This window comes from Melanerpes formicivorus, unplaced genomic scaffold (assembly GCF_026170545.1).
Source record: "Melanerpes formicivorus ecotype bairdi unplaced genomic scaffold, bMelFor1.0.p_v2 SCAF_6, whole genome shotgun sequence".
Classification (NCBI taxonomy): Eukaryota; Metazoa; Chordata; class Aves; order Piciformes; family Picidae; genus Melanerpes; species Melanerpes formicivorus.
In genome coordinates, this window is record NW_027142358.1 from 899,053 (window position 1) to 922,009 (window position 22,957).

Genomic DNA, 22,957 nt, shown 5'->3' on the forward strand with positions numbered 1-22,957 from the left:
CCCCCCCTATACCCCCTTCTCTCCCCTTTTTCCCCAAAAAGGGTTAGAAAGAGAGAAAAAGAGCAATTATTAATAAAGCAGACTATGTTAGTAGGCCTTAGTTTGCTTATCTGTCCAAGGTCAGTCTGGCAGGGAGCCCAGAAGTAGACAAGCTGGAAAGGAGAAAGGAAAAGAGCGAACTGAGGAAAGTCCCAGCTGCACCTAAGCTTAAAACTGCCTTTTTTACCAATCCACCAATGAAATTAGTTTAGAATATCTGGTTGTTTTTGTTAACATTCCAAAACATTCAGCCATAGTGTCCCAGCACTGTCTCTTTCTTAAAGGCACATTCTCAAACGGTCACAGGCATCTCCCCAGGGCTGGGCTGGGATGCTGGCATGTGGGTGAACCTGGCTGGCTGCAGCCCATGGCTGAGTAGGGGAAGGCTGGAGTCTGAGGTCCTACAGCATCTCTGAGACAGGGGCTGAGGCCTGGGGGGGCTGGAATGGGGTTCTGGGATAGGCAGGGACTAGTCAGGGAAAGCTCCAGGGGTGGATAGGGTAAGTAGTGTCCTCAGGGCCCAGACTGCCATTGTTTCAGAAGGAGGGTAGCAGCCAAAGGAAAAATAATCTTTCTGCTGAAAAAAAAAAATATATAAATAATGGTGTTGCTCTTTAATAAAAATATACAAAAATGACCATTTAAAAGAACTACCAAAATTTATAGTTGCTTACAGGTGCTCAGTAGTGTGTGTGTGTGTGTGTGTGTTCATAGCTAAAGAGATGTGGGATCTCTTGGTTTTGCACAGCTTTAGTGTCTTTTAATGGAAAGACCAAAAAAACAGGTCAAAGCTATATCACTGAGTGCTGGGAGGGTTATCTCTCTTGTGATTGAGCTGCTCTGAGGCTTTTTTCAGCTCACTGGTTGATAGTTTCTTCTGTAGCCTTTGCCTCGTGTTCTTGCTGCCCACTCACTGTGTGTGTTTATGAAACAAAGAGAAAATGAGAAGCTCCTCCAGCAAGGCCATCAGTTTGGCCTCGTACCAACCCCTTTTGCCACTTTGGCATCCCAGTAGAAATAGCACCACCCAAACCACACAGGAGCTATTTGTAGCTGCAGAGGAGGGTACTACATTTGACCCTCACAAAAGACTAAGAATTTTGGGTTGTTTTTTCCCCCCTTCCCCTCCACGCCCCCATAATGGTGTCATTCATCACTGTGACACACATGCATTTCTTTAGTCTGCACTTTTTCAGTGTCAGATTTATACTTCATTTCTGTTTTGAATATTGATGCAGCACTTTTCTTACATGACTATGCTGTGTCTGCCAACTGGTGTCTAGACACTGGAGCAGCTTTGACTAATTACTGTAGTCACCCCAGTCATTCAGCTTTGGCATTTACGTACTCTTTGTGTTACTGCTATCGAGCCGTAAATAGGTACCTTAACCCAAGCAGCAGTGTAGAGAGAGGTGGCAGTGAGCATGTCTAGGCTTCACCTAACATCACCCAGGTGAGCACAGAGGACAGCAGCTGTTGCTCCTTGTATCTACTGACAGGGCACTTACATGTAACCACTCACCTGGACATCGGAGCATGTGTCAGTGCAGTCAGGGGAGATCTGGATTCTGGAAAACGTAAAGGAGAAGATTTCTCTCTTTCAAGGATAAGATTTCACTCTCTCAGGGCTCAGTTACTGTGTACCAGTAACTGAAAATGTATACAGCTTGGGGGGGAAGTTAAAAAAAGGGCAAGAGAAATCAACATCTGCTAGCCTTTTTTCTTCCCCTTTGGGAACAGAGAGGGGTTAATAGACAGCATCTGTCATTTGTCCATCCCAGCCCTAACCCTTGACACCCAGCAACAGGGGTACTGCTTGAGGAGGATTCATATGTCTGGTTCTTAGACTTGCCTTCCAGTAGGCCATGATTTACACCATATCCAAACTGAACATGCAGTTTGAGACATGTTCTGCAAAGTCATCGTTTACATCATCCTTTTTAAAGCATTGCACCGGTCCTGAAGCAGAGCCCACCAACTTTAAAGAGGGAGAGCTGATAAATATCAAAGATAACTTCAGAGCATCAAAACCCTAAGCATCAAGAAAATGGTGAAAACCTCCGCAGCGCTGTCTGTGCAACAGACTGTGCTAATATAAAATCAAATTGCCTCAAAAATCATATGCAGATTAAATGCAACACTGCCACTAACAATGCTTATTTGTAAGCAAAATTTGAAAGTTCTGATCTGTCCTGCTGAGTGTTTAAAGAACCACTATCAAAAGGAAAACAAATTAGCTTTGTTTCCTTTGTACGTTTAACTGTTACAAATGATTTCACTGGTGCTAACCCCAAAGCAGTAGAAGACAGCAGGTTTGGTTTGGTTGTTTTTATTCTCTCCTCCTTCTCAGAAATCCTGTTTGTTGTTTGAGCAGATTTTCTTTTGAATTTGCCAATAGGATTATTCTTCCTTTTTTATTTTTTTTCCCAGTTAGTGGTATACAAAATATTTAAAGTAAGCTTCCTAGAAGATCTGTAGTTTGCTTTGAGGAGATTTTCCAGGGCTAATAGAAGACTTGGTTAATTTGTGGGGCTGGGGGGTTGCCCTACAAAGAGGAGAATTTAGTTTTGTTATCTTCCTGTAAAGATTTCTGAGTAGTTTGACAGACTGAAGGAGTTGGGGCTGTTCAGTCTGGAGAAGAGAAGGCTCCGAGGAGACCTTATGGTGGCCTTCCAGTATCTGAAGGGGGCCTACAAGAAAGCTGAGGAGGGACTTTTCAGGGTGTCAGGGAGTGATAGGACTGGGGGGAATAGAAAAAAAAATAGAAATGGGTGCATTCAGATTGGATGTTAGGAAGAAGTTCTTCCCCATGAGGCTGGTGAGACACTGGCACAGGTAGCCTTGGCGGTGATGGAAGATTCATCCCTGGATGTTTTCTAAGGCCAGGCTGAATGTGGCTTTGAGCAACCTGATGTAGTGTGAGGTTTCCCTGCCCATGGCAGGGGGGTTGGATCTACATGATCCTGGAGGTCCCTTCCAACCCTAACAATTCTGTGATTTATTTATTTATGCACAAAGAGGATTTGTGATTCTTCAGTGGAAAAAGGAATTAATGGTTCCTTTTAAATGTTGTGCTGCTATGTATTATGTACAATATAAAGCTGCCTGTCTCACTATGCAGTTGTCTAGCAAATGGATAAATATATGTACATTACAGGCATGAAGTGGTGCACACTTGAAGACACACATGTTGTAAACTCTGTACTGCAGATTGTCAAAGTGCTCAGTCATAATTTAGATTCTGACCCACAAATTACTACCTACAAGGTGCTTCCTGCTGAAGGATGACTAAGTTAACATAGTATGCATAGTTTCAATGGGACTACTATCCTCTGACTGCTTCTTTTTCAGCAGCCCTAAAGTGATTTTCTCTTTGACCCAAATGTTCTTACTATCATGTACAATACATTAGGAGAAATGATTCTGTAGTTCCTAATTAGGCTGATTTGTCTCTCTCTTGATAAATAGCAGTACTGCTGTTTTGGTATTGCTGGTGATCACTTTCATCCCTGCCAGTCTACTGGAAATGTTTTGGGCTAGATCTTCAGTGAGTGTTAATCAGCAGATTTGTGCTGATTTGGGCCCCTCAGTTTAAGAAGGACATCGAGACACTTGAATGTGTCCAGAGAAGAGCAACAAGGCTGGGGAGAGGCCTTGAGCACAGCCCTATGAGGAGAGGCTGGGGGAGCTGGGGTTGTTTAGCCTGGAGAAGAGGAGGCTCAGGGGTGACCTCATTGCCCTCTATAACTACCTGAAGGGTGGTTGTAGCCAGGAAGGGATTGGTCTCTTCTCTCAGGCAACCAGCACCAGAACAAGAGGACACAGTCTCAAGCTGCACCAGGGGAAGTTTAGGCTTGAGGTGAGGAGAAAGTTCTTCACCAAGAGAGTCATTAGTCATTGGAATGTGCTGTCCAGGGAGGTGGTGGAGTCACCATCCCTCTAGGTGTTCAAGAGGAGATTGGACGTGGCACATGGTGCCATGGTCTAGTCATGGGTCTTTGGTGACAGGTTGGACTCAATGATCCTTGAGGTCTCTTCCAACCTTGGTGATACTGTGATACTGTGAAATAATGGAGTTCTTTTATGGCATATGGAGGTCCATTTCTGTTTTTATTTGCTGATCTTAACTTTATCTCCAGTGGAAATGAATCCACATAAATATCAGGTGTAGCTAACAGCTTGGGAGAGAGTGAGAACTTTGATAGTATGAAGTTTGGATGACTCACTAGGGAGGGAGTGCATGATGATGTCCAGTAATATTTGAACCAGAGATATCTGAACTATATTTGGTTTATGGAAACTTAAATGTGCAATGTTGTCAGATCATTACCTTTTATGACCACAAATATTCTTCAGAAATTAACATAGAAATCAAGCTGTAAGCAAAAGGGATCAGCAAAGCAACTTTTAGCCTCCTTTAGGGTTTGCAAATAAATACATTCCATAAGCAGACTGAGTAGTAAATGACTGGTGTTATTCCATAGTTACCAGTCCCTACAAACACTTAGGGAAGAGGAACGTATTAAACGACCTCTGGACCAGTGCACCTTATGATCTAAGGGAAAAGTAGACATTTAAGGATGATGAAATGATTGCAAGAGATGTTTACAGGATTATCAAGGTGTTGATTGTGTAATTGCACCTCCAAAAAGATGTATTTGTAGTCACATAAATACCAAAATTTACATCTGAGGACGTACTTTGTTTTCCAAACACATCAGTACCATACATAGAGCAGGCTTGATCTTTCCACCATGGAAAAGGTTTTTTGTAGTAGAGGGATATAGGAGGCTCCCTTCTGTTCTAAAAGACATTTCATCCAGATGTTGGTAGAATTTGTGAAAACCTTAGAAACTGTCAAGTGTCTTTGTTCCCAATTGCTCAGAAAGCTGGATCCAAGCCACAAGCTTAATTATTGATTGGGAGAGGAATTGCTGCAGTGACAAGAGGGTTTCCTTGCCCAGATTTTCTCGACAGTGCTGCTATTTATCTCTTCCTCTACCTTGGAATCCATTTCCTCTCAGCGTGTGTCCCCTGGTAGGTGCAGTATATATTCCTCAGCAAAGCAGAGATTGTATGGGAATTTAGAAATTTACATGTCAGGCACCTTGGGAGGATTGGTAGAAAGCTTTACTTTTTAATAAAAACCATTAAAGGCAACTAGCTACAGATGTCCATCCCAAGGTTAAATGGTTATATAAGGGAAGGGGGGGTGAAGAACTTAGGGCTGACTATGATTTGAAAGCAGCCGTGGCTGTGCTGGTGTCAGTATGGTTAGTGAGTGAAGGAACTAAAAAGAGGTCATGAGAATAGTTCAGATAAATTCAGGTACAATTTGCATAGAGTCTATTTATAGGATCCTTTCCCAAACTAAGCCTAGGAACCTTTTGAAGTTTGCCCATCGCTGCTTTCAGGCCAGTTAATGATGTGCATCCAATCCCATTCTGAGATAGGTAAAACAATAAAGCAAACAAAGATAATTAGTCTCTGGAGCATGTAAACAAATAAAGTAAATCACTTGCAAATCACTGGTGTCTGCTTATTTTTGTGTTTTCCTTGCAAAACTGGGCGGGGGGGGGGGGGGAAGGCAGCTATATTGCAAATTTACATAATGTTAGAGCACACTAAAAAATGCGTAGATTATATTATTTTGCTTTTGAGAGGCTTTGCGAAGATTAAGCACCTGATCCTGAAACATCACTGAGTTGTTATATGCAAAAAAAAAAAAGGGGGGGGAGGGGAGGGGAGAAAAAGATCACTTTTAGATCACTTTTTCACAGAATATTGAACTAGGGAGGTGAAATATTTTTTTGTTCGTGGAGATAAAGGTCTAAATGACAATTTGTAAATAAAGTTCCTGCACCAAGTTTACAAGTCTGAGTGGAAGCACCAGTGGAGCTGGGGAGAGCAGCCCAAGATGGGCAGGAGAAGGACTGTAGGATGTGGGACCTTGACCCACCTCAGTAATGCCGCTCAAATTTTGCAGACCTTAATGGGAGTTTTATGTTGCCTCTAAAATGCAAATAAGGAGAAGAACTGCTGGCTGCTAGTCTCTCTCTCTCTCTCTCTCTCTTTTTTTAAAATGTGTTTTCCAACATAGTAATAATCTGTTACTGGCAATACAGCTTCACTCCTAGTCTTAAAGCACTTGCTAGAAGTAAGCCATTGGACCTTGAGACACTTGAATGTGTCCAGAGAAGAGCAATGAGGCTGGGGAGAGGCTGAAGGAGCTGGGGTTGTTTAGCCTGGAGAAGGTGAGGCTTAGGGGAGACCTTATTGCTCTCTAAAACTACCTGAAAGGAGGTTGTAGCCAGGTGGGGGTTGGTGTCTTCTCCCAGGCAACCAGCACCAGAACAAGAGGATATGGTCTCAAGCTGTGCCAGGGGAAGTTCAGGCTCGAGGGTGAGGAGAAAATTCTTCCCAGAAAGAGTGATTTGCCATTGGAATGAGCTGCCCAGGGAGGTGGTAGAGTCACTGTCCCTGGAGGTGTTCAAAAAAGGATTGGCTGTGGCACTTTAAGCCGTGGTTTAGTTGTCATGAGGTGTTAGGTAATAGGTTGGACTTCATGATCTCTGAGGTCTTTTCCAACTTGATTGATTCTGTGATAAGCGATGCTCTCCCCTTCTTGGACATGGGGTGAATGAGGTAAGTGAAGATAATCTGGCCATTCAGCAGCAGAACTTGGTGCAGAGCACACATTCCCTCAGTATTACAGACTTTGGATAAATGCACATCTTGGAAGAACAAATAGATCCTTAACACTGTCGCTCCAGGGGGCTGTGGAGACCGTGCAGTCTGGATCTGCCTGCTACTGCAGTTCAGCCAGCTAGTTCTGCAGGCCCATCCAGAGCAGGGATATAAACCCATTTCCTGGAAACTCAAGGCAGCACCAAACCAGGCCCTGGCTCAAGTCATGTAGTGAGAGGACTGTGTGAGCACAAACATACAGTTTTGTATAATCAGTAAAACAGAAGAAACTGTGTTCTGAATCTGCAGAATAACAAATTCCAGTTAGAGATCCAGGCAAAATGACTGCTCATAGGATAAAATAGCTCTTTGTCTTTTTTGGTTGGTTTTTTTTTGGCATGAAAACGCAGAGCATTTCTTCTAGCAAAGGGCAGGCATTTCCCTGTTGTTCTGTCCCTTTTTACTGTTTTCTTACACTATAGTTTTTTTTTTGTTTTGACTTCAAAAGCTGTTTTGGAAAGCGACGCCTCTCAGAAAGAGACTCTCGTCACTGAAATGTGTCCAATATGCATTTAAGTTGAAGAATATTAAGCCTTGTCCAAAAATAAAGAGTGTAAAAGGTAAGAGTGCCTGCAGGCTTGGTTTTTAAAGACACGCATTTTTCTTCATCTTGCAGATCTCGCCTTGCAGATTTCTTCACCAACTGCCAGCCTGAGTCACGGTCTGTTAGTAGCTGTCTGAAGGAAAACTATGCTGACTGCCTCCTCGCTTACTCGGGGCTTATTGGTAAGGCGGCAGGGAAGGGCGGGGGCTTGCTGGAGCTGAGAAAAGCACCCCAAGTGTATTTTAAAGGCTCCCATGAAATAAAAAATGTGGAATATAATACTTTACAATATGATGGAAAGAAAAATTCTTCCTCCCCCCCCAGGTGTTTTTGCCCTGGCTTACCTTACAGGGTTTCCTGGGGTAAATTTGTACATTGCAAGGAAATCAAGGATTGAAGATAAGGAGAGAAAAGAAAGGTACTTGAATTTGAAATGCATTCAAGCTTTGAGAGTAAAGCTTATTAAGGTAGTTGAATTTGGACAGAACCACAAAGCAGGAATTAGGAAAGAACAAGTGAAACTGCAGCTTGGTTGATTTTACAGCTGTCATCACAAGACTGGGTAAATGCTTCTTCAGGGAAGTTTGCAGGATGTTTGAGAAATGACACCATAGACCCAGTCTTGTTTCACTTCCAGCTGCTATTCTTTCCAGGATGTGGTTCTGTCCACTAGTAAGTGTTTCCTGAGATGCCTGTTACTGGAAGTGAGCTGAGATGAAAATTACCTTTTGAAATCCTCTTCCCTCTCCGGCATCGTTTTGTTTGCTGTCATGCTCCTAACTGTCAACAGGCACAAGGATACCTTTAACGCAAGGCAGATTCCATACACCACAATGCAGTATTTGATTCCTGAGAGAGAGACCATCTCAGGAAGGTGGACTTGTAGAAATACCATGCTTGGGCAATAAAGAATAAGTGAATGTCAAAACTCTGAAACAAACCAAATTTTAAAGGCCACCAGATAAGATGTTTTTAAGCTTAGAGCCTGCACCTGCTGCGATGCAGTAATATCCCCTTCTGCTGGGCATGAAGGTCCCAGCTGAGGCCCTAAAGCAAATCCTGCTGTTAAGTAAATGTCTCTGGAGATAATATCCAAAACAAAATATTTCTAAAATAGGTTGGTTTTGCTGAAAAAATGACTGAAAGCTATATTCACTGGCATATTGTTATCATTTTTACTACTATAGCAAGCTAACAAGTGAGGTAAGTCCATGTGGCAACTGGTAAAATAAGATATGATGGTTGCAAAGGGTATTGTTCTACAGCTTGAGAGATGAAGACAGTATGCAGAGGGTATAACATATGAACAGTTGTGACAGAACGTCGTTTGACTCTAAAAGAAAAGAATTGAATAACCTTGAAATGTGATCTAGTCAATGAGATTAAGAAGTCTGACTGCTGGCAAAGAGTAACTGTTACCCATAGATACTTCTGGATAAGAGCTGCCAAGAAGTTCTTGCTGGAACTAGTGAATTTTGCTGGCAGTTTTGTTGGATCCATTTTTCAATTTAACCCCAAGCATGACCCAGTTTTAATAGTCAGGTATTTTTGTGTCGCTGTGGATGGATATGCTGCAAAACATTGTCACACATCAGAAATGTGGAATGGATCCCTAAGGAATTGAAATCAAAAGGAGATCAAAATTTCAAAGCAAAAAAGAAATGTTTTCCTCCCTTCCTGCTGGCCCCTAAACCCATGCCAAATGATTGGAGCTGACTAGTGTGACAAGGAGTTTACTTCTGGGTAGTAATTCTGATAAGCCAAGAAAATCACCAAAACAAACTTTAATTTGCTGAAGCAGTAAATTCCTGCTTCTGATATCAAGCTGGTAGAAAAGTGGAGTAAATTATGTGAAGACCATTAAATCTATAAGATGCTGAGATGGAAATCAGAGGTACAATCTTTCAAATGTCTGCTTAATAGATATATAAAACAGAGGAAGAAGAGAGAGAGACTGGGTGTAAGAAGCTGTTACACATTCATTAATTCATCAGAGCTTCGGGATCTCCAGGTGTTTTAATTAAGATAAAATATTGTTCATTAAAATAAAATATTATTACATTTAGTCGTTTCATTAAAGGTAGCAAAAATTTCACCTCCATAGAGTTTGCTCAGGAAAATTGACGATTCTCTATGGAAGGTGCAGTGGATGTGATTCTGCTGTCACAGTGAGAGAGACTTCCCTGCAATTAGTGTCATAGTATCAGTCAGGGTTGGAAGGGACCCCAAGGATTATCCAGTTCCAACCCCCCTGCCACGAGCAGGGACACCCCACACTAGATCAGGCTGGCCAGAGCCTCATCCAGCCTGGTCTTAAACAACCAATTAATTCAATGCCACCTGAAATGAATGACTTTAGTGGGAGCAGAGTCAGGCACAGTTCTCGAATGAGATGCCTTTGCCACTTAAAATAGAGAACAGTCTGTCTAGGGTCCATTAAAGTTTTTGTCAGGGTGTTCTATATAAAATTTTAAAGATATGTATATTTTACAGGAATTTTGAAATTTCATTGTCTGGGATCCTTGGTGCATTAATTGGTGCCATGGTTTAGTTGATTAGATGGTGTTGGATGATAGGTTGGACTCGATGGTCTCAAAGGTCTTTTCCAACCTGGTCTGGTCTGGTCTATTCCTATTCTATTCTATTCTATTCTATTCTATTCTATTCTATTCTATTCTATTCTATTCTATTCTATTCTATTCTATATAAATTAATATATTTTAAAAAGAGAAAAAACTGTAATAGTTATCAAATGTAGAATAAGAGTGGAGAAAGTCATGTTTGAGATTCAGTGTTTTCATTACAGTGTTTGGTTATAGCCTATTTAAGCCACCTGGACTTGCCTGTGCTCCCATTATCAGGTATTGTGACTGCTGATGTTAAGATCTGCTTGAACATTCACTTTCTCACACATCATCCCCTGTCTACAATGAATAGAATAGAATAGAATAGAATAGAATAGAATAGAATAGAATAGAATAGAATAGAATAGAATAGAATTAACCAGGTTGGAAAAGACATTTGAGATCATCAAGTCCGACCTATCACCCAACACCATCTAATCAGCTAAACCATGGCAACAAGCTCCCCATTCAGTCTCTTCTGAAACATTAATTCCATCTAATTTCCCAGGGATTCCCAGGAATTCCAGGGAAGATTATGTGAATATGGTGGAGTTGCTTTGGGACAAAGAAACTTCAGTCACATGGCCCTCCTTCTGAACTCCCATCTCATTCTTCATTCACCCTGATTTGAGCAACCTTGTGGCTGCGTTCAGGTCAATTCTGCTTTCATCTAATATGTGGAAACTTTTTACTGCCTGCTATGGAGATCATCACAGGACTGTTTGATACATAGAGCACAGAAAACCAAGCATGTCCTATTTTACTGCCAAGCCCCATGGTTTCTCTGATCCGTTAGTGTCCTTCAGCAGAATTTCCAAGATGCCAGCTAGCGGGGGTGGGGAAAGGGAAGGCACACACAGTGCAGGGGAAGAAAGAAAATCCCCCCCAGGAAAGCAAGCATATAATCCGCTTGGGTTCACATCTGCCCCCAGGTTTAAATGACAGACTGATTTTCTACTAGCTGCTCTTTCAGCCACTCTGTTTTTGCTGGATGTACAGTTTGTGTGCTGTGTGTACACATTCCTTGTCCTGTCTTTCTGTATTTGTCAACCTTAATAGCACCTTAGTATCTGTTACACTTTTAGCCCCTGTCTTGACCCATTTTAATTACCTTATTAACACTTTCTGATATGATAACAAAGTCTTAACCTCAGTGACCTTTTTAATTTCCTCAGTACCTTTCTTGCTTGTTTGCTTGGGGTTTTTTTAACCCTTCACTAAGTGTTTACTGCTTAGCCTTTTTGCCTTTTTTCCTTTTGTATTTTGAAGCCTGCTGTTTTCAGTCTTGATTTTCATCTTCTCTCGCTTCTTTTCAGATAGCATCACATGGTTGGAATAGTGGTGCTGAGCCATCAAGCAGATAATGGACAGATATTTTAATTTAGTGTTATTCATCTTCTTATTTATCTACTGTCAAGTTTTCATTAATGGTGCAAATTATGTTTGCCTCTTCTACTGAATTCCCTACCTCCAGTTAATACGTTTTGGACGTTGCTATTTACTGATGTGCTAATCTCATGTGGAACTTCAGCAATTATTACTGCAACTATCTCTTAAAATCTGAAAGTAGATAAAGATAGGGGATTGAACTCTAATTTAAGAGCATTCCAAAATGAGATAAAAGATGGTTTTTGTGAGTTTGGCAGTGGGACTGCATTCATTTTCCCATACATTTACTGCCTTTCTCAGGCCAGGCCTTAATGTCTGTTCTTCCTTGTCTCCCACATCATGTGTGAAGCAGTTTGCATGTTGATTTGTTCAATTCCCAGTGCTCCCTGAAGACTGAAAGGCTGTTTGACATCATTCTGTGATTTATGTTATTTCTAATGTTCCTTCCCCCCGCCCCCTATTTTTTAGTTTGATGCTTGATAGCCTTTTCCTGTGTGTTATTGCAGACTCTTGGACCCTGGACCTACGGACCAAATTTTCTCTGCTAGTGTACGCTTTGGGTCACTAATATTTATCCTTCATCTATTCCATCTTCTTAATGACTACTTTGATGTCAGTTTTGAGGCAATGTGATCACATTTCCTCATGATTTATAGCCTGTCCTAGAACTGTAGATTACCAAGTGAGAACCATATTTCCTGCAACAGCTTTCATCAGTAAAGTCTGGAATACCTGCTTCTTTTCATTTAATTTTTCCTGTTTGGTCAGGCAAAAGAAAATAAAGCTTCAAACTTCTCAATCCCTGGGGAAGTTTGAAATCTCTGACTGGTTGGAACAAGTGCTGGTCATGTAACAGTTGTCTAATCCAGATGAGTGATGAACAGTTGCTTCTGTATCTTTTAGGACACAAAATGCATTCGTTGGTTTCACTTCATTCATGGTAGCCTTGAGTTGACATACAAGTGTGAGAATATTTACCTAAGAATTTGTAATACTGTTGGAATGAACCTTTTGGTTTCCAGTTGCTGACAATGTTTAAGAAATAGTTACTGTGCTGAAAAAAAGTAGTGACACAGCAATAGTAATAGCAATTTATTACCTGCAAAGAATCTACTGCACCATTTTATGCGTGCTGGTTGTGTTTTTGCTTTATTCATTGCCATAACCCCCTCTGTTGTCAGGTCCCTGATGAGCACCATGGGGTTAACACTCCTTCAAGATGTATTAGGGCTCCTTTCAGCATGACTAGCATTCTTGCTTAAGCATTCCACTTGCTCCTGTGTCTCAGAAATGTTTGGTTTTTTCAGGCTGGCTGCAGACTCGAGGAAGCTCGGGTCTGGATGTCAGCCATTTATTTGCAGCTAGAAGAAAAATGGGGAGAAACACAAGTGAGGAAGAATAGATGGATTTTTAGAGTGCAACTCTAAGGACACAAGTCCACTTACATTTGATTTGGCAGCAAAGCCTTTTTAAGAGGTTCCAACCTTTTCCCGGCTCATCCCTCCCCTGTGCCGCACTTTTCCACCTGTCAGTTCTGCTGATGCAGCTCTCTATGGGAATGCAATATAAACCTTTTTAGGGGAAGTGAATGGATCTTCACTGTGTGAGTCATTTTACAGTCCCTAAAGGAATTTCATTCAAACAACCAAGGATCTGAAGTGTACAGCTCAGGGCTGGGTGTGAAAGGGCCAAGGGAGCCAGGAGCTGTTAAGTTAGGGCCCTGCCATGGGTCTGAACTGAGAGTCCAGCCCTGCCTACAGGGTTTGTCAAGTACTGTTTGCTATCTTCTTAGTATAGAGGGAACATTTCAGTACAAAAGTTGCTCACAGGACTGTATTTCACTCTTTGTTAACAGGCACAGTGATGACACCAAACTACATAGACTCAAACAGTCTCAGTGTTGCCCCATGGTGTGACTGCAGCAACAGTGGCAACGACATTGATGAATGCCTGAAATTTCTGAATTTCTTCCAGGACAATACATGCCTTAGTGAGTACAAAATTCCATGTCTTAAATGTGTTTTAGCATGTTTTCTGGAGTTTCTTTACTGTTGTGAGGTGTACCTGCCCATGGCAGGAGGGTTGGAACTAGATGATCCTTGTGGTCCCTTCCAACCCTGACTGATTCTATGATTCAAATATGTTATGATACAGCAAGGCCATCACTTTGCACCTAGTAAGGATATTTCTGCTGTGGGTATAAGAATTCAATGAGCCAGGCATGCCTGTGCTTTATGGTCAAGACTGTGTCTTAGTCTGGAGCAAGACGGATTTGCTCTTTTACCTCTTCCAAAAGGGGCAAAAGAATAACACTCACACAAAAGATTGGAAAGTTTAAACTGAAATGCTACTCAAGCACACACAACAGTACAAAACATAAAATACACAAAAATCCATAGGCTGGATTTAACACAGAACCCCATTAAGCCACAGCTTCACACAAACCTCCCTATAAACCAGGCCAACAACCCCAAGCCTTCATGCCCTCCCCCTACCAAGCCACACCATTGTGATGCAGCAAAAATTCAGCCTGGCAGCACCAAGCTCCAATTAGGCAGCTCCAAGCCTAATTGACAGCATTGACATGGCTGACACCAGGCTTCCCCTGCAAGAGATAACAGTCTATACATTCTTCCTGGGAGAAGGGAAAAGGGAAGAACAAGTAGAAATGCTTGGGTTTATAGGGATGTAGGACTTATGGGAATGATATTGAGACCCTTGAATGTGTCCAGAGAAGGGCAACATGGCTGGTGAGAGGTCTCAAACACAAGCCCTATGAGGAGAGGCTGAGGGAGCTGGGGTTGCTTAGCCTGGAGAAGAGGAGGCTCAGGGGGGACCTTATTGCTCTCTACAACTACCTGAAAGGAGGTTGTAGCCAGGTGGGGTTTGGTCTCTTCTCCCAGGCAACCAGCACCAGAACAAGGGGACACGGTCTCAAGCTGTGCCAGGGGAAGTCTAGGCTCGAGGTGAGGAGAAAGTTCTTCACTGAGAGAGTTGTTAGCCATTGGAATGTGCTGCCCAGGGAGGTGGTGGAGTCACCATCCCTGGAGGTGTTCAGGAGGGGATTGGATGTGGCACTTGAAGCCATGGTTTAGTAGTCATGAGGTGTTTGGTGACAGGCTGGACTTGATCTCTAAGGTGTTTTCCAGCCTTACTGATTCTGTGATTCTATGAAATACAAAAGGTTACACTTTCCCAGTCCACCTTCTGGGCTTCTCTAGCCTTTGGAGGCTTGTAACTTTGTGGTTCTTAAAGGCACCTAGCTTCCAATCTACCACAGATTGCAAACATGAGAAGCTTTTGGGGAAAAAAAATTCAAATTACAAAGTTGTATCCTATAGAAATATGTTTACATCCCAGTTCATATTCGGACCCTAACATTCAGGCACCATCTGTGCCTAAAAATTACAACACCTGAGGGACTTCTCTATAATTTAAGAAATTCATATAAAAAAAAAACACAAACCAAAAAAATGACTTGCAGTTATTGTATGAAGGAGTTGCTATAGGTAAGTACAAATTGCATTGTGCTTGCAATTTACAGCCAGGCTTCAGGTTTTTTAGACTAGTTGATCTCAGCTGCCTGGTTTTAACAGAAGCCTGGATGGTACCTTTTGTCAGGATTTTGTTAAATTATTGATTTTGGTTTCCTTCGTTCAGACTCACTCCCAAATTAAGGACTGTTATAAATTTCAGAATGGTTCAGTGGAGTCGATTTTGGCAGGTTCTCTTTTCAAATTTCCTGTCTGCCTGGAGCAGCATAATTGGGTGATATGGAGTGTGCATCAGAGTTTTAATTTCAGATAAATGAGGAGACCAAAAGAGCTTGGCTTCCTGAGCCTAGCAGAACAGAAGTTGAAAGGATACATGGCTGTCCTCTGAAACTGCGTAAGAGCCCAGTGAGGGAAAAGGATTACTTAAGGTAGAGGACAATGCTGGCACGAGATCTGAAAGGGAGATAGTAGCCATATATGTTTAGGTTCAAAATTGGAAAATGTGGTTTCCAGCAGGAGGTTGGGGTTTTTTTTTGAGGGTAAAAAAACAATTCTTACTTGTTTTAAAAGTCATACCAGGCAACCAGCACCACAACAAGAGGACACAGTCTCAAGCTGCACCAGGGGAAGTTTAGGCTCAAGGTGAGGAAAAAGTTCTTCACAGTAAGATTTGTTAGGCATTAGAATGTGCTGCCCAGGGAGGTGGTGGAGTCAACGTCCCTGGAGGTGTTCAAGAGGGGATTGGATGTGGCACTTGGTACCATGGTTTAATAGTCATGAGGTCTTTGGTGACAGGTTGGACTTGATGATCTTTGAGGCCTTTTCCAGCCTTATTGATTCTATGATTTCATCAGTTGAGGAAAAGATATATACATCATTGCTTTTTTCAAACATAATAGATGAACTCCATGATCCAGACTGTCCCATACCCCCCCTAATACTTGAGCTAACACTGATGCAGGGTTCAGCCTGTATTTAGTTTTAGTGTAGGGTGTGAAAGATCTCCATTGGTAGCTTCTCAATAGGCAGCGTTATGGGAAAGACGTGAGGAACATTGCGTGTGAAAAGTGAGTGACTTGAGTTGCTATTTGATACAATATTTATTAAGCTTTGAAAGATTGATCAATTACCCAAGATCATTAAAAAAAAAAAAAAAAAAGGAGAAAAAAAAAAACCAGAAGAACCCAGAAAGCAATTCAGGCTATGGAAGGGTAAAAGTTACAATATAGCATCAGACCTTCTTCAGACCTAATGGGGCTGCCATTTATATATGCTGTAATAAGTCAGGCTTTATTCATTCGTGAATGTATTAATTGCAAGAATGTTACAGGTTCTTTTTAGAACATAAAGACAGAGTGATCCTTTGTCCTTTCTTTTGCTATTGGTCTAAAAGCATTAATGAAGACAAATCAAAGACATTAGAGGTTCCTGAGAGACAAATTACAGCCATCCTAGCTGTACAAGATGTCTTCATGGAGGCATTAAAGACGTCTCTGAGTTTAATACAAAGTTTGTTCCCTTGCAGAGCATGGGATAAGTTCCAGATTTTTTTTATTTTTTAAACAAAATGTTGCTATCATTAGAGGGCCTTCCAGTGCCTGCAGGAAATGCCATTTGTTTATTGGATGAGTCTAATACTCCTTCCACTTCTTTTTTCAACAAAACAAAAAATCCCTTTTCCACAGTGGGATAAAATTAGGAATTTCTTGCTAGTCTGTTTTGGCTAAGTTGCCCCCCCTTTAAACTGAAAAATAAACCAGTGATTTGGGGCATTGACAGAAGATGTGGAAAAGTGAGCTTAAACGTTCATTCAAAACCCAATTTGGTTAGTTATGCAAAGTAGAATAGCTGAGTCTGAACCCTGAGGGTTAGAGAACTCCAAAAGCAGGGCATGTAAGGGTCACATTTGCTTAATGGGGAGCTGGGATATGAAGCTGAGTTTACTGTGTCCCATATACACACCTGAAATCCTGGCTTTTCCTGCATCTCTATATGCACTTGCCTAGGAATTCCACCCCAGAGTTAAAAAGCCTTTTGCAACAGATGTGTAGTTGAAAATTGAGTGGAAGTTTTGATTTCAAGAGGTCAGTGTGAAAATTCCAGTCTGTTTTAATGATTAGTTTCAATGAAGATAAACATGGCATTGTTTTCTTCTTCATTATGTTAGATAAAATGTGGCTTTATCTCAGCATTGTCCTTCAGAATATAGAATCATAGGCTCACAGAATTCTTTAGGGTTGGAAGGGACCTCAAGGATCATCTAGTTCCAACACCCCTGCAGGGGCGCAGGGGAACCTCACACTACATCAGGTTGCTCAGAGCCACATCAAGCCTGGCTTCAGAAACCTCCAGGGATGCGGCTTCCACCACCTTCCTGGGCAATCTGTTCTAGTGTCTCACTGGGCCAAACAAAATATATTCCATCCTAAAATTTGAGACTACATATTGCCTTGCTTGTACTTTTACCCACTTTGCTGAAAGATGCAGTTTTATTGGTAATATTGCAGTGGTCCTAAGTGATGACTGTCCACTTAGGGTTTGGCCAGACTTAAATTCTGCAAATCCACTTTAAGGCTCCACTTTAGCTACTGTGAAAGTGAATGTCCTGACATTCATTTGCATACTCCAGAATTCCTACTGAACTGAATGAGACTCAGCATGTCTGCCTATTTGTTCAAAGGATTTCTTCACAGCTGCCTTACACTGCAGTGAAAAAGAACTGGGAAATGGAAGGAAAAAACATAAAGCAGAACTGGTCAGTTAAAGGACCTTTCCTAAAGCATTTAGGCTCACAGGATCCCAGGATGTTAGGGGTTGGAAGGGACCTCCAGAGATCATTGAGTCCAACCCCCTTGCCAGAGCAGAACCATAGAATCTAGCACAGGTTGCACAGGAATGCATCAGATGGGTCTTAAAAGTCTCCAGAGGAGACTCCACAATGTCTCTGGGCAGCCTGTTCCAGTGCTCTGTCACCCTCACAGTGAAGAAGTTCCTCCTCATATTGAGGTAGAACCTCTTGTGCTGTAGTTCATGTCCATTGCCCCTTGCTCTGTCACAGGGTGCAGCTGACCAGAGCCTGTCCCCTCCCTCTTGACCCCCAGCCCTCAGCTATTTATAAACATTTATTAAATCCCTTCTTAGTCTTCTCTGGACTAAAAAGCCCTAGGGCTCTCAACCTCTCCTCATAGGGCTTAGGTCTCCCTTATTCATCCTGGTAGCTCTCCATTGGACTCTCTCAAGTAGATCCCTGTCCCTCTTGAGCTGGGGAGCCCAAAACTGGTGGCAGTATTCCAGGTGTGGCCTCACCAGGGCAAAGTAGCGCCTTGAAGCACCTCCTTGCAGGCATTATGTGGTTTTTTAAAAATACATTTTAAATATGTGTGAAAATTATGTATAAAATGCATATTTAAAATAAAATTAATATATTTGAAATGTTATGAAAATATGAGAAGGGGAGGACCACCTCTTCTGTGAGGAAAAGATGAGAGTTGAGGTTATTTAGCCTGAAAGAAGCCCGTGGGGAGACCTTATTGTGGCCTTTCAGTACTTAAATGGGCTTATAAGAAAGATGGGGACAATCATTTTAGCAGGGCCCTTTGCAGCAGGAGAAGGGGTAATGGTTGTAGACTAAAAGAGGGAATATTTAGACTAGATATAAGGAAGGTATTTTTGACAATCAGGGTGGTGAAACATTGGCCCAGGATGCCCAGAGGGGTGGTAGTAGCCCTATCCCTGGAAGCGTGCAAGGTCAGGTTGGATAGGGCTCTGGGCAACCTGATCTATTATGTCCCTGCTCACTGCAAGGGAATTGGACTAGATGACCTTTAAAGTTCCCTTACAACCCAAACCATTCTCTGATTCCATCACAGACTCATAGAATATCTCAATTTAGACGGGACCCCTGAGGATCATTGAGTGTGATTGTATGAAATAATTTCATAGTTTCATTCAGGGTTGGAAGGGACCACAAGGATCATCTAGTTCCAACCCCCTGCCATGGGCAGGGACACCCCACACTAGATCAGGCTGGCCAGAGCCTCATCCAGCCTGCTCTTAAACACCCCCAATAATGAAATACTAATACTAATAATGAAAGACTAATTGTAAAGACCACATTTAGTTAGAAAACAGAAGGATTGTGTGCATTTCTGTGATCCTCCTTGCAGTAATGGAAGCAAAGAATTACTCTTTATTTAGGAAATCATAGGGGAATATCGCTTCATGTATTTACTTATCCAGGTAAACCCAAGATAAATATCATTCCACTCTTCCCACTTTGGGTTGAGCATGACAGTTGTGATGCCTTTTACAAATTCTCTTTGCATGTTGGAGGTCTGAGAACTATCAGAATAAAAAACATCTTTCTTTCAGATGAGAATTAAATGCAAGTTATTTTACAAGGCAAGGAATGCCGCTGAGGAATAGTATTAATAACTTCCACATATTAGTCCCCAGTGAAATTGTTTGATTTCTCCTACAAAGAATTTGAACTAAGAAATCCCTAAATCCATGCTGAATCCCCAAAGACCTGATTAAAAACTGTTTTTTTTTCCTCCCTGTTTGTTTATTGAAAAAAACCCAACAAAACCCAACCAATTTACTCTTGCCATAAACACACTCTTTAATCCTATGAAACTGTGATAAGCTTTTTAACTTTTATATTCTGAAGTTTTAGTTTAAGCACGCTTCCCTCACCTAATTATGCAGTTTTTGATTGAAACTGTAAGGAAAAGATTGTCTTAGTTAAACCACTCTGTAGTTACAGGAATATTAGTTTTACTGCAACAAGCTGTAGAAATAAATCAGGTGTTTCGCCTGCTCTCTGCTTCTACTTTGCTATGTAACATCACATGCCTGAGTGAGGACATAATGATGAAACTGTGTTTTAAGTCTTTAGAGTAAACTTTTGAGCTTTTGGATGGTAACAAATATGATTAGACTAAGTCCTGGAGCTTCTGTCAAGAATTACTGGGAACATTACAGAGAAGAGGCTGCACCAGATAATTACATGACCACAGACTTGGAGTTCGTGGTTCTGATATGTTCAAAATTAAGGCACCTTTGTTTTTTGTTTTTTTGTTTTTTTTCCAGCATAAAAATTGAGTTTCCATAAATAGAATCACAGAATTGTCAGGATTGGAAGGGATCTCAAGGACCATCTAGTTTCAACCCCCCTGCCAAGAGCAGGGATGCCTCACACTAAATCAGGGCCACATTCAGCCTGGCCTTAAAAACCCCCAGGGGTGAGGCTTCCACCATCTCCCTGGACAACCTGTTCCAGTGTCTCACCACCCTGATGGGGAAGAAATTCTTCCTGACATTCAATCTGAATCTACCCATTTGTATTTGTTTTCCATTCCCCCTAGTCCTATCACTCCCTGACACCCTCAAAAGTCCCTCCCCAGCTTTCTTGTAGCCCCCTTAAGATAGTGGAAGGCCACAATTAGGTCTCCTTGGAGCCTTCTCTTCTCCAGATTGAACAGCCTCAACTCCCTCAGTCTGTCCTCATAGGAGAGGAGCTCCAGCCCTCTGACTATCCTTGTGGCCCTTCTCTGGACACATTCCAGCACCTCCAGATCCTTCCTGTACTGGATACAGTATTCTAGATGGGGTCTCACCAGGGTGGAGTAAAGGGGGAGAATCACCTCCCTCGATCTGCTGGCTATGATTCTCTTGATGCAGCCCAGGATGTGGTTGGCTTTCTGGGCAATATACATTTGTAATGGAACAGTAGTAAGAATGAAGATGATTAAAAAGGTCAGTTTTGCTTTCTGCCATTTGTTCAGAAACAGAAAAATGCCTGTCATTTATTTTTACAGAAAATGCAATTCAGGCCTTCGGCAATGGTACTGATGTGAACGTGTGGCAGCCAATCCTACCAGTACAGACCACTACAGCCACAACTACAACAGCTTCCAGACTTAAAAACACAGGTTCAGAGACCACCAACAATGAAATACCCACCCACAACGATTCACCAGCATGTGCAAACCTGCAGGTAAGAGACTCTTGGACTTGTTGCAGTAGTCTCCTGCTGAATAAATAGATGCCTGCTTCAATCCTAGTATCTCTTTATTCCCATGTTGCAGTCACAAGGCAGCTGTATTGTCACGTATCAGACACTCTTATCTTACATCAGAAACATGCATATTTCAGAGTAGACTTTACTGCCTCTCTGACTCAGAAACAGGATGTAGTATTTAATTTGCTACCACAGGTTTGGAATGAATGTGGCATTCTCCAAACCTTGCCAGGATATGTCAGATTAAATTGATCCCTTGAGTGATCCAAATTCAGAGGGAGCTCTTAATGTCCGATAGCAGGTCCTGCTGCCTTCTTTCTTATGTTATTGGCAGTAAACTTAAGTGATTATTTTTTTGTCTGGATAGAAGAGAATATGTGCTGCTACAAACTACATGATGAAGCTGGACAAAGAAGCTGTTTTGAATTAGGTGTTTTCCTAAACTGGGGTCAAGATTGTGGTGTGATTTTTTGGCTAATGGCTGTAGCAATTTCTTCTGACACTTCAGTTAGGACATTCATGGTGCATCAGATTCTGAATTTAAGAAGGCTCATCACTTGCTGATGGCAGTACATGCAGCTCTTTGAAAGTTTGAAGAACTTGGACAGGAGACAATTGAAAAATCAAGGCAGGAAAGAGGTAACAAGAAATGTAAGCTGAAAACATCCTTAGGCCACATTAGAATCTGAAGTTATAAAAATTTCTGGTGATTCAAATGCAAAATTAGGTCAAAGATAGATCAGCTTGGCCTGGTTATTTGTCTTTTCAGGAGGAAAATTGCTGGGTACCATAAATGAAAGCATCCAAGTTTTAAGCTCTCATCTGGTATTAAGATACCTTTTTTTGTTGGGGTTTTTGTTTGTGTTGATTTTGTTCTTGGGTTTTTTTGGTTGCTTGGTTCGTAGTTGGTTTTTTTTGTCTTGGATTCCCAAACCCTTCCACAGGTGTAGCAGTCACACTTCACTTACTTACAAAAATTGATTTTTTCATTCTTCATATTAAACTGTATCAAGAATTTCCATATTCACTAAAGTGGACAGTTTGCATCCCTTAAGAAATGTATTTTGCTTTTTTGTCTTCCTGCACCACTCCCTGACCTTCATTCTTTTCTAATTTCACTGTTTGTTTTGCACTGGCAAATTTCATGAGAATTAAGATTTTTCAATGGCATTAGGGTGACACAAAATCTATGTGGTTCATAGTATATAGCGTTGAGTTTAGGTCTTTCTGCTCTAATTCCGTTTCTCATATCTGTGTGTTTGTTATTAGCTAAGCTTTGTTAGTTATGGATAACAGGGAGGTAGTTGCAGGCATATATTTCTATGCAGAGCAATCCTAGAATCATAGAATTGTTAGGGTTGGAAAGGACCTCAAGGATCATCCAGTTATAATCCCTCTGCCATGGGCAGAGACACCTCACGCTAGAAGTTGCTAGAGCCACATCCAGCCTGGCCTTCAAAACCTCCAGGGATGAGGCTTCCACCACCTCCCTGGGCAACCTGTGCCAGTGTCTCACCACCCTCATGGCTTTCTTGTAGGCATGTGCTACAAAGAAACATAACCTTTTAAACCTGAAACTTGGAATATCTTTAAAGCAAAGCCTTTGATGGGAAATTCATTCACTTCAGGTTGTATTTGAAAGTTATTTTATGGGAGAGATCTCATTTCCCTTCAGTGTTTATACAGTCCCCTATAGACTAAGGCCTCCAGATGCTAGCAAAGTACACATCATAAATAATGAACTGAAGGAATGGCAGGTGATCACAAATCCCATTGGATTCAGTGGGATTTGCAAATGTTCCTCAAGCCAGTGTCTTGAAAATGAATTAAATTCTTTGCTGTCCTTACTCCTGTTACTCTGACATTTTGAAGTCACATCCCATGTGATTTTATCAGCGCTGGTTTAAAGCTGTATTGTGACTTCAGGTGTACCCCTGATATAGTTGATACAAGAACTAAAGGTCTGCAGAGGAAAAACACCTTCCTTTAAATAAATGATCTGTGCTGGCTTGTAGAAGCTATAGGTAAGTCTCCACCAAAAGGTCACTGTAGTCATCTGAATCAAGGAGTTTTATTCTTGTGGAGGGCAACGTTCTTG

At 41.6% G+C, this 22,957-nt stretch overlaps 1 protein-coding gene across 1 annotated transcript in view; it reads left to right on the forward strand.

Moving 5' to 3' along the window:
- The window catches only part of GFRA1 (GDNF family receptor alpha 1), a 178,013-nt gene that overhangs the window by 125,324 nt on the left and 29,732 nt on the right, over window positions 1-22,957 (forward strand). Inside the window, exons 5-7 of the mRNA XM_068139294.1 lie at window positions 7,403-7,512; window positions 13,199-13,333; window positions 20,657-20,835. Coding sequence (XP_067995395.1) covers window positions 7,403-7,512; window positions 13,199-13,333; window positions 20,657-20,835 — 424 coding nt within the window. The remainder of the gene's footprint in view (window positions 1-7,402; window positions 7,513-13,198; window positions 13,334-20,656; window positions 20,836-22,957) is intronic.